At 43.2% G+C, this 13735-nt stretch overlaps 1 protein-coding gene across 3 annotated transcripts in view; it reads left to right on the top strand.

The window, feature by feature from the left end:
* Window positions 1-13735, top strand: part of TXN2 (thioredoxin 2) — a 30037-nt gene that overhangs the window by 1041 nt on the left and 15261 nt on the right. For all 3 annotated transcript variants that reach the window (XR_014784282.1, XR_014784283.1, XM_084809725.1), the window contains exon 2: window positions 4913-5193. Coding sequence is in view for 1 of the 3 variants with exons in the window: in XM_084809725.1 (XP_084665851.1) it covers window positions 4913-5193 (281 nt within the window). In the remaining 2 variants the exon portion in view is untranslated. The remainder of the gene's footprint in view (window positions 1-4912; window positions 5194-13735) is intronic.

Raw genomic sequence — 13735 nt, 5'->3', positions numbered from 1 at the left:
CTACTAGCCCTGCATCCCCCACCCCAAAAAACCCAAGGAGACAAAACTCAGTGTGCTAAAGAAAACTTCATTTGCAACGCTGCCTTCCTCTTTTCCTGCATGCTACTAGCCCTCATGGAAGTGGTTTGCTATTATGGGGGTAATAATCTTACCAACACCTTCATGGATCACTGCCTTGTTGTGGCGAAGGGGCTTGCGTAACTCAATGAAGCCATAAGCTATGCCGTGCAGGGCCACCCAAGACGGACAGGTCATGGCAGAGAGTTCTGACAAAATGTGGTCCACTGGAGAAGGAAATGGCAACCCACTCCAGTATTCTTGCCAAGAAAACCCCATGGAACGTATCACAAGGCTAAAAGAGATGACGCCGGAAGATGAGCCCCTCAGGTCAGAAGGTGTCCAATATGCTACTGGGGAAGAGCAGAGGGTATTTCCAAGTAGCGCCAGAAAGAGTGAAGCGGCTGGGCCAAACCCGAAAGGACACTCAGCTGTGGATGTGTCTGGTGGTGAAAAGAAAATCCGATGCTGTAAAGAACAATATTGTTTAGGAACCTGGAATGTCAGATCAATGAATCAAGGTAAGCTGGAGGTGGTCAAACATGAGATGGCAAGATTGAACATCGACATCTTGGGAATCAGCGAACTCAAATGGACAGGCATGGGCGAATTTAATTCAGGTGACTATCATATCTACTATTAAACCACTAAACCGTTCAGGTATGACCTAAATCATATCCCTGATGAATATACAGTGGAGGTGAGGAATAGATTTCAGGGATTAGACCTGATAGACAGAGTGCCTGAGGAACTATGGATGGAGGTCCGTAACATTGTTCAGGAGGCAGCAACGAAATCCATCCCAAAGAAAAAGAAATGCAAGAAAGCAAAGTGGCTGTCTGATGAGGCTTTACAAGTAGCTCACGAAAGAAGGGAAGCGAAAAGCAAGGGAGAAGGGGAAGATATACCCAACTGAATGCAGAGTTCCAGAGAATAGCAAGGAGAGACAAGAAGGCCTTCTTAAATGAACAATGCAAAGAAATCGAGGAAAACAACAGAATGGGAAAGACTAGAGATCTCTTCAAGAAAATTGGAGATCTCAAGGGAACGTTTTGTGCAAAGACGGGCATGATAAAGGACAAAGAAGGCAGGGACCTAACAGAAGCAGATGAGATTAAGAAGAGGTGGCAAGAATACACAGAAGAACTATACAGGAAAGATCTGAATGTCCCTGATAGCCATGATAGTGCGGTCACTGAACTTGAGCCGGACATCCTCGAGAGTGAAGTCAAGTGGGCCTTAGGAAGCATTAGTAACAACAAAGCTAGCGGAGATGACAGTATTCCAGCCGAGCTATTTAAAATCCTAAAAGATGATGCTGTTAAAGTGCTGCATTCAATATGCCAACAAATCTGGAACACTCAACAGTGGCCACAAGACTGGAAAAGGTCAGTTTACATTCCAATTCCAAAGAAGGGCAACGCCAAAGAGTGTTCAAACTACCGCACAATTGCGCTCATTTCACATGCCAGCAAGGTGATGCTCAAAATCCTACAAGCTAGGCTTCAGCAGTATGCGAACCGAGAACTACCGGAAGTACAAGCTGGGTTTAGAAGAGGCAGAGGAACTAGAGATCAAATCGCCAACATTCGCTGCATCATGGAGAAAGCAAGTGAATTCCAGAAAAACGTCTATTTCTGCTTCATTGACTACGCTAAAGCCTTTGATTGTGTGGATCACAACAAACTGTGGCAAATTCTTAAAGTGATGGGAGTACCAGATCACCTTACCTGTCTCCTGAGAAACCTGTACGAGGGTCAAGAAGCAACAGTAAGAACCAGACATGGAACAACCGATTGGTTCAAAATTGGGAAAGGAGTACGACAAGGCTGCATATTGTCACCCTGCTTATTTAACTTATATGCAGAGTACATCATGAGAAATGCCGGGTTGGATGAATCAGAGGTCGGAATTAAGTTTGCTGGGAGAATTATCAACAACCTCCGATATGCAGACGATACCACCCTAATGGCAGAAAGCGAAGAGGATCTCAAGAGCCTCTTGTTGAGGGTGAAAGAGGAGAGTGCAAAAGCTGGTTTGAAACTCAACATTAAAAAAATGAAGATCATGGCATCCGGCCCCATCACTTCCTGGCATATAGAAGGGGAAGAAATGGAAGCAGTGACAGATTTTACTTTCTTGGGCTCCAAGATCACCGCAGACGGTGACTGTAGCCATGAAATTAAAAGACGCTTGCTCCTTGGGAGGAAAGCTATGGCCAACCTAGACAGCATAGTAAGAAGCAGAGACATCACCTTGCCGACAAAGGTCCGTCTAATCAAAGCTATGGTTTTCCCAGTAGTAATGTATGGCTGTGAGAGCTGGACTATAAGGAAGGCTGAGCGCCGACGAATTGATGCTTTCGAACTGTGGTGCTGGAGAAGACTCTTACGAGTCCCCTGGACTGCAAGGAGGTCAAATCAGTCCATCCTAAAGGAAATCAACCCTGAGTGCTCATTGGAAGGACAGATAATGAAGCTGAAGCTCCAATATTTTGGCCACCTAATGCGAAGAGAAAACTCCCTGGAAAAGACCCTGATGCTGGGAAAGACTGAAGGCAAAAGGAGAAGGGGACGGCAGAGGATGAGATGGCTAGATAGCATCACGGATGCAATGAATATGAACTTGAGCACGCTCCGGGAGAGAGCGCAGGACAGGAAGGCCTGGCGTGCTATGGTCCATGGGGTCACGAAGAGTCGGAAACGACTGAACAACAACAACAATCTTACCAAATTGTTGTAAAGACTTCTGAGGATAATGTATGTGAAGTGCTTTGACCACTCAGAAGTGTTGTAATATCAGTGCTAAGTGCTACGCTATCCCTTGTTTGTATCTGGATGTCCAATATAGCACTAGCAGAGTAGCTGTACTATGGCTGCCAGGTAGTGCATGTTAAGAGTAAAGAGGAAATGAACTGTAAAAGCCATTTTGTACTCTAAAATGTGAATAGGGCATCCTTCCTCAACCTGGTGCCCTCCAGATGCGTTGGACTGCAATCCCTGCCAGTAATTACAGTGCTGGCTGTGGGATGATGGGAGTTGTAGTCCAATACATCCAGAGAGTGACAGGTTGGGGAAGACCAGAATGGGATGTTGGACACCTGAGCTCCACCGTGAACCTCTCTGGACAGCCTTGGGCATGCTGCTTGCCATTACTCAACCTATTGTGCCTTGCAGGTTATTATGATAAGAGACGAGAATTGTAAAGCAGTTTGCCACAGCAAGAAACCTGATCGAAATGATAGCAGTAATTGTGTGCTACAGAAATAAGGATAAGGGATGTTGTTGTTTGGTCTGCATAAGAGTGTTCCAATATGTTCATCAGGGGCAGGGGCGTGGTGTTCAGGATCAAGGGATGTTGATTTCAAATGAGAACTGTCTGGTAAAAAGACTGATGTTTCCCAGCTTAGGTGATATGATTGAGGAAGCCAGAGCTCCCAGGTGGGCTGGTCAACAAAGTGTTCAATGGCGCTGCAGCTCAGTAGCATCAGGACCGGCTGCCAAACATCCCCAGGTTTCAAAGGCTGCTTCCTTGTTCAGAACTTGTTCAGGACAGATAAAAAGAAGTACTTCCTCATGCATAGTTAAAACACTGGAATTCACCTTGTAGAATCCAGATTCTACAGGAAGCCAGATTCCGTCTGAACATCAGGAAAAACCTCCTGACTGTAAGAGCAATACGACAATGGAACCAATTCCCTGGGGAGGTGGTGGGCTCTCCCACACTGGAGGCATTGAAGACGAGGTTGGACAGCCATTTGTCAGGGATGCTCTGACTTGGATTCCTGCATTGAGCAGGGGGTTGGACTCGATGGCCTTGTAGGCCCCTTCCAACCCTACTAGTCTATGATTCGATTCTATTCTATGAATCATAGAATAGTAGGGTTGGAAGGGGCCTATAAGCCCATTGAGTCCACCCCCCCTTCCGCAAGATGTACTGATGGCCACCACTTTGGATGGCTTTAAAAGGGAATTGGACAAATTCCTGGAGGAAAAGGCTATCAGTGGCTGCTAGTCCTGATGTCTATATGGTACCGCCACTATCAGAGGCAGTATGTTGGGGAACATGGGCGGGAGGGTGCTGTTGCACTCATGTCCTGGTTGTGGGTTTCCCACAGCTGGTTGGCCACTGTGTGAACAGAAGGCTGGGCTAGATGGACCTTAGTCTGATCCAGCACAGCTCTTTTGATGTTCTTAACTTCATAGTTCCATAGAGTAAGGGAAACGTCCTTTGTTTCGTTCGCCAAAGTTCCAGCCTGCTCTTCACGTTGACATTTGGACCTAGCAATCTTAAGCATGACTGAGCCAAGGAGGAGATTGTAGTCTAGATTGTAAGCCAGAAGGTTGGTTAGATTAGATCAGCCTTTGGGCTATGCTGACTGGGGATTATGGCACTTCCAGCCCAGCATGTCTGGAAGGCACCAGGTGGGGGAAGTCTGGATTAGATGGAAAGCCTGTGGGCGGGGCCTGTCCATTTTACTGTTTGCTTGCACAGCGCTTGGATACATGCACTGTATATAAAATAAATATTATTAGTGTATTAGAGTATCGGAGGCAGCTCAAGGCTTGTTTGCAGGGTACTAAAATGCTGGAGGACATGAATACGTTGGCATTGGAAGTGTCAAAGCATTGCTAGAGCTGCGAGGGGCAACCCAAGTGGGAAATGGCAAAGGTTTGCTTAAAGTGGACTTCAACAGTATTAGCCACAGATGGAGACAAGAATCCTTGGAGCCAACTGGGAAGGGAATTGAAGCTAGGCTGGAGGAGAAAAATGCACAGATGTTATGTAGGAGGTTGTTAGTGCTCCCACCTACTTTTCCCCCATTCTGATGCTTTTATTTGCCTTTCTTTTCCAGATGGCTCAAAAACTCCTCCTCCGGCCCTTCCTGTCCATCCCTGTCAAGCAGCTCTCCGTGCAGCTTCGTTCCCCACCCTCGTTGCTCCTATGCAGGGTCTCGGCTACGCCATGCAGCATCAGTTGGCAGTTGCCCCTTCCCTTCGCTGCTGTGCCTGCCACGACAAGAACATTTTCCACTACTCCAGTCTTCAGGCACACCTTTAACATCCAGGATGTGGATGACTTCCAAGTCAGAGTTCTGAAGAGTCAGAAGCCAGTGGTGATCGATTTCCATGCCCAGTGAGTACGGAGGGGGTGTTTCTCCTTGGCATACAACTTCAAAAGCCATGGAGAGGCCCAGCTTCACTTTCTGCCCTGTGCATTTTCCAGAAAATTTTGAACTGGAAAATGTTCTGGAACGTTTTCCTATGCAAATAACATTTTCATAAAATTTTCTGATGCCCTAGTGTAACCTAATCTACCGTCTTTGTTTTATTTGTATTTAGTAAACAACAACACTTTAAAAAAAGGATCCCATGTTAATTTTTTGTCCCCATACCAGTATTTTAGCTTCAATAATTGAAGAAAAAAAATTTAAACACAAAGTGATTTAGGGCGCAATCCTATGAGGATAGGTGGCCACCTCTGAACTCAGAGGCAACCGTCTATCCAATGCAGGGCAGGAGAAGCGCGGAGGGGATCATTCCCTCCGTGCTTCTCCTGCCCTGCATTTGTGGCTAGACGGCCGATTTTGGCTGTCTAGCTGCGGGAAGGTGGAGCAGGGGAGGAGGGTGCTGGACAACACATGAATGCCCACCGGAACGCCCGGTTTTGGCCGCTCCGCACTCCCGAGCTCAGAGCACAAGGCCATTCCAGCGCGGAATGGGGGGAAGGTCAGTTCTCTGGGAACCAGAAAACCAGATATCCTATGGCCATCTAGCCACTGACTAGCAGCCATAGGGTTGCTCCCCCCAATGGTATAATATGAAAAGATTTTTATTGGAATACTTGTGAAAATCTAAAGACAATAGCATATGCTTCCCTTACATTGTTTAAGAAAAAATTAAGGAACCCCCCCCCCAAGCTACTGAAAGTTGTTGACATACTAATACATTTTAGCAGCCCTAATAACTGTGTATGCTGAGAACCACAAATGTACAACTTTGAAACTGCCAAGCTTGCCTAATATTGTATGTACAATTGGCATCCATTCATTGCTGCTAATGAGCTTGTGAAATCGAAAATTTTCTACAGAAAAATACAGCACTGGGAAATGTTCCAGCCCACATCGCTGCCTGTCATTGGCTTTTTGGGTGTTTTACCCTCTCCCTGGTCAAGCTGCATGGGGACCATGATGATGGCAACAGTGGGGTGGGAGGTTTTGGCCCCCAGGTGGCTTACCTGAACAGGGTCTGTCCTTTCCTCCCAGGCTGAAGAAGTTGGCCAATTCTATGGTGCTTTTTCTTTTTTTCGCTTTGAAGTTGCTATTCCTAAAGGCAGGAAGGATAAATCACCAGACACAAGTAGCAGTTTGCCTCTTGCTATAGTAACCTGGCACTCAGGATTTTTCCAGCCCTAGTGGGGCCTCGAAAAAGCTTGAGCTGGGCTTGGCTAGGGGTTTCTGGTAACGAATGTCTCCCTCAGGTGCTATTCCATGGGCAAGTTCCACAGGGTCCTCCATTCCCCAAATGACATCCCTCATGGCTGAAACAACCTGGCCCAAAACTAAGACTGCCTTTTGGATAAAGATGTATGAGAATTTCATGTTTACTCACAAAACATGCAAGCAAGCCCCATTCAAAGCTCTGAATGCGTCTGCTGAAAATACTCGCAAATTGTTGAACGCGTGCTCACATTTGTCTCGTCCCCAATTCCCAGTTCTATTTGCACACATTTTGTGATGTGCGCAAATTTCTTCAGTAGACTGAGTCAGCCCCACTTTGGTCTGTGGAGGAAATTTGTGCAAATGGGGGAGATTTGCGCAAATCTCCCTTTCGATCACTGCTCTATTTGCACAAGTTTCCCATCTGCACAGAATGAACAATGATCACGAAGACGAAGCTGAGACGAGTGGCAAAATGATGTTGGGAGAATCCAGTTGATCTCTGTCATCGCTCATTTGCCCATCCCTACTTCATGATTGATTGCAGGGCTGAAGCTCAGCCCCGCCCCCCTCCAGGCAATACTGATGTCCCCTCTACCCCACCCCCAAATCTTTCTTTAACATATGATGGTAACATATGCATTGCAGAGCACTGCAGGGGTGGCCGCCATTGAATTAACTTTTAGGTAAAATATCTTGTCATGTTGTCTCTGAAAGCCTGGACAAGTTGGTTGACCTTTGCGTGGATCCTTTTCCCCTTTCCCATCTGTAACAAATACTCAGAGATCTAAGTGGAACGAGCGCTTTAGAGAAACCTTGTTCTTGCTCTCCATCTTAAGAGAAGAAAAATCTGTTGGAGTCCCCTCAGATTTAATTTTGAAACAAAGCTGGGATGTTTAGCGGTTTTTGCCCTCATCCGCTATCTGAGCACAGGCAAGATGCAAGGTGATAAGGTTCCGGAGAATTGGCACATCTGAGAAGATGTTTTTGCTGGACCTTTTGGCTGGGAATGATGGGAGTTGTAGTCCAGCACATCTGAAGGGTGCCATATTGGGGAAGGCTGATCTAAAACAAGGAGGCAAAATATAAAAGCAACAAGAAGCCAAGCTTGCTGTATTTCAATACCTATTGTTTTCAAGTCTCTGCAGTTGATGCTTTTCAAGGTCTGCGTCTGAGGGCTGAAATAGATTTGACGTCAAACGCGTCCTTGTCTGTCTGTATGTATGTCTCCCTTCCCCTACCTGGCTGCTGCGTTGCATCGTCCTCTTGTCACAAGTGAATGGTAAACGCCAGATGCTTCTGTTCTTAATTTAATGTATTTATTGGGTGAGTGGTAGCTGTTAGAGCACCCAAGTGCAGGTTAGAGTATAGCTAGGGTGATTTCCTGGTGTCAAAGAGACTCTGTGAACTTCTACATAGCTACTTCACCTTTGGATCAAAACAATATAAAAATATAAACGTTTACCCTGATTGAACTGTGTTGGCATCTGCACACAGTTCTCAAACGCTACAGGCATTTTTGTTTGGCCAAGAAATTCAGAGGAGAGGAAGGAAATGAGGAACCATGTGGGCTGTTGCTTAGCGACCACAGAAGCCGTGGGAGCCTTTTTCCCTCGGTACCTTCATTCCAAATAGGACTTATTCCAGCCCAAGGCAATTAGTCCCTGTCAACAGTGAAGGAGGAGGCGGCAGTGGCAATGGGCTTGAGGATAGCAGACCAACTCCCATCAGTCCCAGTTAGCATGGCCAATGGTCAGGAGTTCTGGGAGCTGTAGTCCAAAACATCTGGAGGGCAGCAGCTTGAGGGAAGCTCAACTGGTCTGCACTTGGCCCAGAAGTGTCAAGGTTTGGGAAGGATTTTTTCTTCCTCCCCCTGCCCCTGGCATGGCCTCTTTCTTCGTAAGGGCAAATGTGACTATTATGAGGGCCAAGGCATTTTGCTGCCTGAGAGGGAGCAGCAAATGGTGCCCCCCACCTGCAAAGTCCAGGTGCATGGTACCCTAGGCTGCTCGGGAGATTTTCTGCCACAGGGGCCAAAATAACTTAAGTGCCTCTCCCCATTATCATATGACCATAATAAATCGAAGAATGCTTTGCTGCCCTTTCATGACACTCCAAATCTGCTGCCTGAGGCAGCTGCCTCACCCTGCATCTGTCCCTCTGCTGAAGTGAATGTATAGGAGCAGTTTAGGACCACCTGGCTCTTTCGGCATGAGCTCGGCTCAAGCCTGAGGCAAGAAGGCTGAGTGCCCCCACAAGTGGAGGAATCCCGGTATGGCAGTGCAGGGGTAGTGTTGCTAGGGCTGTCAACGTTTTCGTTTTTGGTGAGGTTCCTGTACCTTTTTTTTAAGAGGTTGCCTAATGAGCAAAAATTCAACAGATGCAGTTCTTCTCAGGCCTGGTGTTGCACTGATGGGGAAAGCTTAACTGGGTGAATACATGCCTATTGTATCTGTTAAAAGCGGAGGAGCACTGCCTAAAACCAAAGGTGGCAAATCCAGTTGGGGGTCCGTGTGCATTGGGGAGGTGATTTGCTTTTAGATATGTTCTTGTTTATTTTTTGTTTTTGTTAAGGTTGCTTTGGTTTGCTAGGGGTTTGGGGGGGGCACTTTTGGTATTAGATAAAAGAGGTGGACACAATTTGGATTTTTTTTTTTGGATTTTTTATTTTCAATTATTCACATTTTTGAATAATTTTAAAATTTATCTCAGTTGTAATAAGAACTGTTTTGACGTTTGAAGTGGTTAGTCCTAAATGTAAATGAAGGATGTATTTGTTATATCACTTAAGGTATATAAATTTAGTTGTTATTTGTAAATTTGGAAAGAAGTGTTTGGGTGGAGGGGCAAATAATCTGCTTTTGTTTTTTCAGTGTTTAATGTGATTTCATGGAATGTCAAGGGGCTGCGAAATGTAAACAAACAGAAAAGAGTTGTTACTAAGTTAAAAGAGCTTAATGCTGACATGGCTTTTTATAAGAAACCCTCTTGATGGCTGCAGATCGACAGATGTTGCGAAAGGACTGGGTTGGTGAGGCTTATGTTACAGATACCTCAACACGGTGTAAAGGGGTTGCAATTTTAATTCATAAGCGACTTTCTACTTCAGTTCAACAGGTGATTTTTGATACTGAGGGGCGTTTTTTGATTCTGGTAGGAGAGTATGTGGGTAAATTATTTGCTATGATTAGTGTATATGGGCCAAGTATTGATTCTCCAGCTATGTTTCATGATTGTTTTGCTAAACTGGTAGATATCACTTATGATTATTTGATTCTGGGTGGGGATTTTAACAATGTCTTAGATCTTTTGTTAGAAAGAAGTACATCTTTTCCTAAGATCCAGTCTGCTGTGAGGCTTGCACTCCAGCCTTATTTGATAAATATGGTTTAATTGATGTTTGGAGAATTACACATCCTGCTGATAGAGAGTATACTTTTATTTCACCTGTTCACCATAATTGTTTTAGATTAGACTACATTTTGATTTCTACATCTTTAGTATGTCAAATCAAAGATTGTAAGATTGACACATTGGTAATGTCAGATCATGCCCCAGTATGTTTGGAACTGCAATTTTCTGATACTCCTAGGGCACCTAGTCTTTGGTGTTTTAATGTTTCTCTTTTTAATGACGAGAAGTTTAAAACTCAAATGTTAGCCGAATTAACAGAGTTGGGTACAGCGGGTTCATGTGCCACTGAATGGGAGGCTAGTAAAGCTTTTATAAGGGGCCAAATTATCTCTTATACTTCTTATCAAAAGAAGCTTAAAAAAAAACTCAACAGACGCTTTTACAGAAGAAGCTGAAATCTCTTATAACTCAGTTTGCCACTTCCCCACAGCACAACTTTATCAAGAGCTACAGAAGCATGAGCTGAATAATATTCTTTCACAACCGGCGGAATTTGCTCTGACCTGTCTACAATAGAAATATTGAGGAAATGGTGAACATCCCAGTAAGGTTCTTGCACATCGTCTTAAAGAGCACCAACATCAAAATGTTGTTTCAGCCAGTAAAGACAAGAATGGCAAAGTATATACTTATCCCACAGCCATAAACTCACAATTTTTAGAGTTTTATTCTGATCTGTATAGTTCTGGTACACTGGAAAAGACCCTGATGCTGGGAAAGATTGAAGGCAAAAGGAGAAGGGGACAGCAGAGGATGAGATGGCTGGATAGCATCACTGATGCAATGAATATGAACTTGAGCACACTCCAGGAGAGAGGGCAAGACAGGAAGGCCTGGCGTGCTATGGTGCATGGGGTCACGAAGAGTCGGACACGACTTAACGACTGAACAACAACAATAGTTCTGGTAACAAGATAGAAGAGCAAGATATGGACGCGCTTTTTTTCTCAGATTAATCTTCCATGTTTAGATTCTTTCCAGCAACAGCTCCTTTTAGCTCCTTTGCATTTAGAGGAAATTATGAATGCAATAATGAAAATGAATACTGGGAAAGCACTCGGTCCACGTGGATTCCCAGTTGAATGGAATAAAACATTTTCTAGTTTTTTAGCCCCAAAGTTGTATCGCCTCTACAACTGTATTTTTGAGGCGGGCTCCTTTCTTTATCATTAAATGATGCTTATATTACTGTGATTCCTAAGCCGGGCAAGGATCCCAACCATTAATGTAGATATCAAAATATTAACAGCTATTTTGGTCGATAAGAGTGCAACAAGTCATGGCCATATTAGTTAGACCAGACCAGGTGGGATTTATTAAAAACAGACAGAGGGCTGATAATCTCAGATTAGTTGTTGATCTAGTTACTGTAAACTCTGAAAGAACTCATTTCCTTGGATGCAGAAAAAGCCTTTGACAAAATCCATTGGAAATTTATTTTTATTACATTGATTTATTTTGGTTTTCCTATAGAATTTTTGAAATGGGTTAAAATCTTATACTTGGCTCCAAGAGCGAGAATAATGATTAACGTTTTATTTTCAGCTTTTTTTTTTTTTTTTACTTGGGTGGGGCACCAGACAAGGTTGTCCACTCTCCCCATTGATATGCTTGGAACCCCTGGTGTGTACTATTAGACAAAATAGTGGTATTCATGGATTTGCCCATTTGTACTATTAGACAAAATAGTGGTATTCATGGATTTGCCCATTTTGGTCTAGAATTTAAAATTAGCCTTTATGTTGATGATCTTTTGTTGTTCATCTCAAGACTCCAGTTGTCGGTTCCAGCTTTGATAAAATTGATTAATACCTTTGGTGAATTGCCCGGCTATTCAGTTAATTGATCAAACTCAGAAATAATGCTGATTGGAGATTGGCTAATACACCAGTTGCCCTATTGGCAATTTCGCTGGTGCCCGGAGTTTATTCCTTATTTGGGAATAATTATCCCTAGAGATATATCTCAAATGATTTAGGTTAAATTTAAACAAGTTGATCAATGATATTTCACAAGATATAGATAGATGGGCATCTTTAAAGTTGAGTTTATGGGGTAAGGTGAATACACATGAATACCATATCTCAAATTATTTGTTATTCGTGTGATCCCTATACTTATACCCAGCAAATATTTCCAAAAACTTAATGCTTTGTTTTGTAAATGGAGGGGGTGGGTGTCTTTTCCACCAAGAATATCTTTGGAAAGGATGCAACTTCCAATTAATGAAGGCAGGTTCGGTTTTCCAGATCTAGCTATGTACCATCGGGCCTATTTCCTGACTTGTACTAAATTTTGGTCTTTTCCACTTAGATTAGATTTTCCACCTTGGTCAGTGTTGGAATCTTCTTGTCTGGAGCCTCTCTTTAAATGGATGGCATTAGGGTCTCAGCATATTAAGACAGACAGACAGCTCCTCCCACAATTTTGGCAGCTAGAGAAGGATGGTTTATAATGTCACGTCAATTACAGTTTGACCCATTTTCCCATGCTAAATTGACTTTATGGGGAAATCCAGATTTAAGAAAATCCAGATTTAAGAATTGGAAAGAAAATGTTTTTATGGCAGACCTGGACAGATAAAATAATCTTTACCCTGTATCACTTAGTGGGGGTTGATGATGAGTTCTTGTTATTTTCAACTTTGTGAGATCAGTTTGATTTGCCTGCTACAGCAGAATGATTTGTTGGTATCTAGATTTGGTCCTGCTGCTTTTACTGCTTTGGAGTCTCCTTCACCACTGGAAATATTCATTTAAGCTGATCAGATATATTGACCTACAATTCATGTTTATAAATATTTATTATCAATGAATAAATATGACACAAGTGGTTTACGGCAGGAATGGAACAGGGAATTGGAATGTCCTATTTTGTTTAATCAATGGACTGCTGTTTTGGTGACTGTATCAGATATCTCAACAGATCTTCAGTTATGCCTTATTCAGCAAAAACTTTTGTTTCGGGAACCACAACATCTTTTTAACAAAGGTTTGTTAAATTCAGCTAATTGTTGGAGGTGTAATGCAGTCAATGCTTCTCTTATTCATATGTTTTGGAAATGCCCAATGGCCACCTCCTTTTGGGAGGAAGTTATTGTACAGATAAATTTTGTATTGGAAAGCTCTTTAATATTTACTGATGTAAATGTTCTTTTAAATTACTTACCTGCTTCTTGGAATGTAACACATAGTCAGTGTAAATGGATTTTTCACACCCTTTTGGTTGCTAAAAGACTGATACTACAATACTGGAAGGATAAAAACTCACCACCCATAATGCAATGGATTGAAGACTTAACAACACTAGCAACATTTGAAAGAGAGGTATATAGGCATAAATGGACTTATATGTGGATATTTGGTCTGCTTTTACTGAAGTTTATGTGTAACATATTTCCCCCCTTTTTTTACTCTTTCTAGAATATTGTAATAATTCGAAACTGGGGTTTTTAGAATGTTGTTATGCTTTTTTTTCCTTTTTGGTTTTGTTATGTTTTTTCTTTGTTTTGTTTGTTGAAATTCACAATAAACAATTAAAAAAAAAGTTGTTGCATTTGTACTGGGGCTGATCACACAACATGGTAGCCCATACTCAGTGGTTGAATGTGGGTTGTTTTGAAGCGTGGGTTGTTTATTGAACTGTTGGTTAGCATGTTGTCTGAATGCAGCCAGGGTGGCTTGTTAACCACCCTGAACAACCCAGCAACAAACCATGGGTTCTCAAGGTGGCTTGTTTGAGAAAATAAGCCACACTGCATGGTTAACAAGCCACCCTGGCTGCGTTCAGACAACACGCTAACCATGGTTCAACAAACAACCCATG

Source organism: Heloderma suspectum, chromosome 7, assembly GCF_057233095.1.
Source record: "Heloderma suspectum isolate Gila_16-S chromosome 7, 16-S_ref, whole genome shotgun sequence".
Classification (NCBI taxonomy): domain Eukaryota; kingdom Metazoa; phylum Chordata; class Lepidosauria; order Squamata; family Helodermatidae; genus Heloderma; species Heloderma suspectum.
Note: the sequence above shows the minus strand (reverse complement) of the source record. Positions and strands in the feature narration are given on the sequence as shown.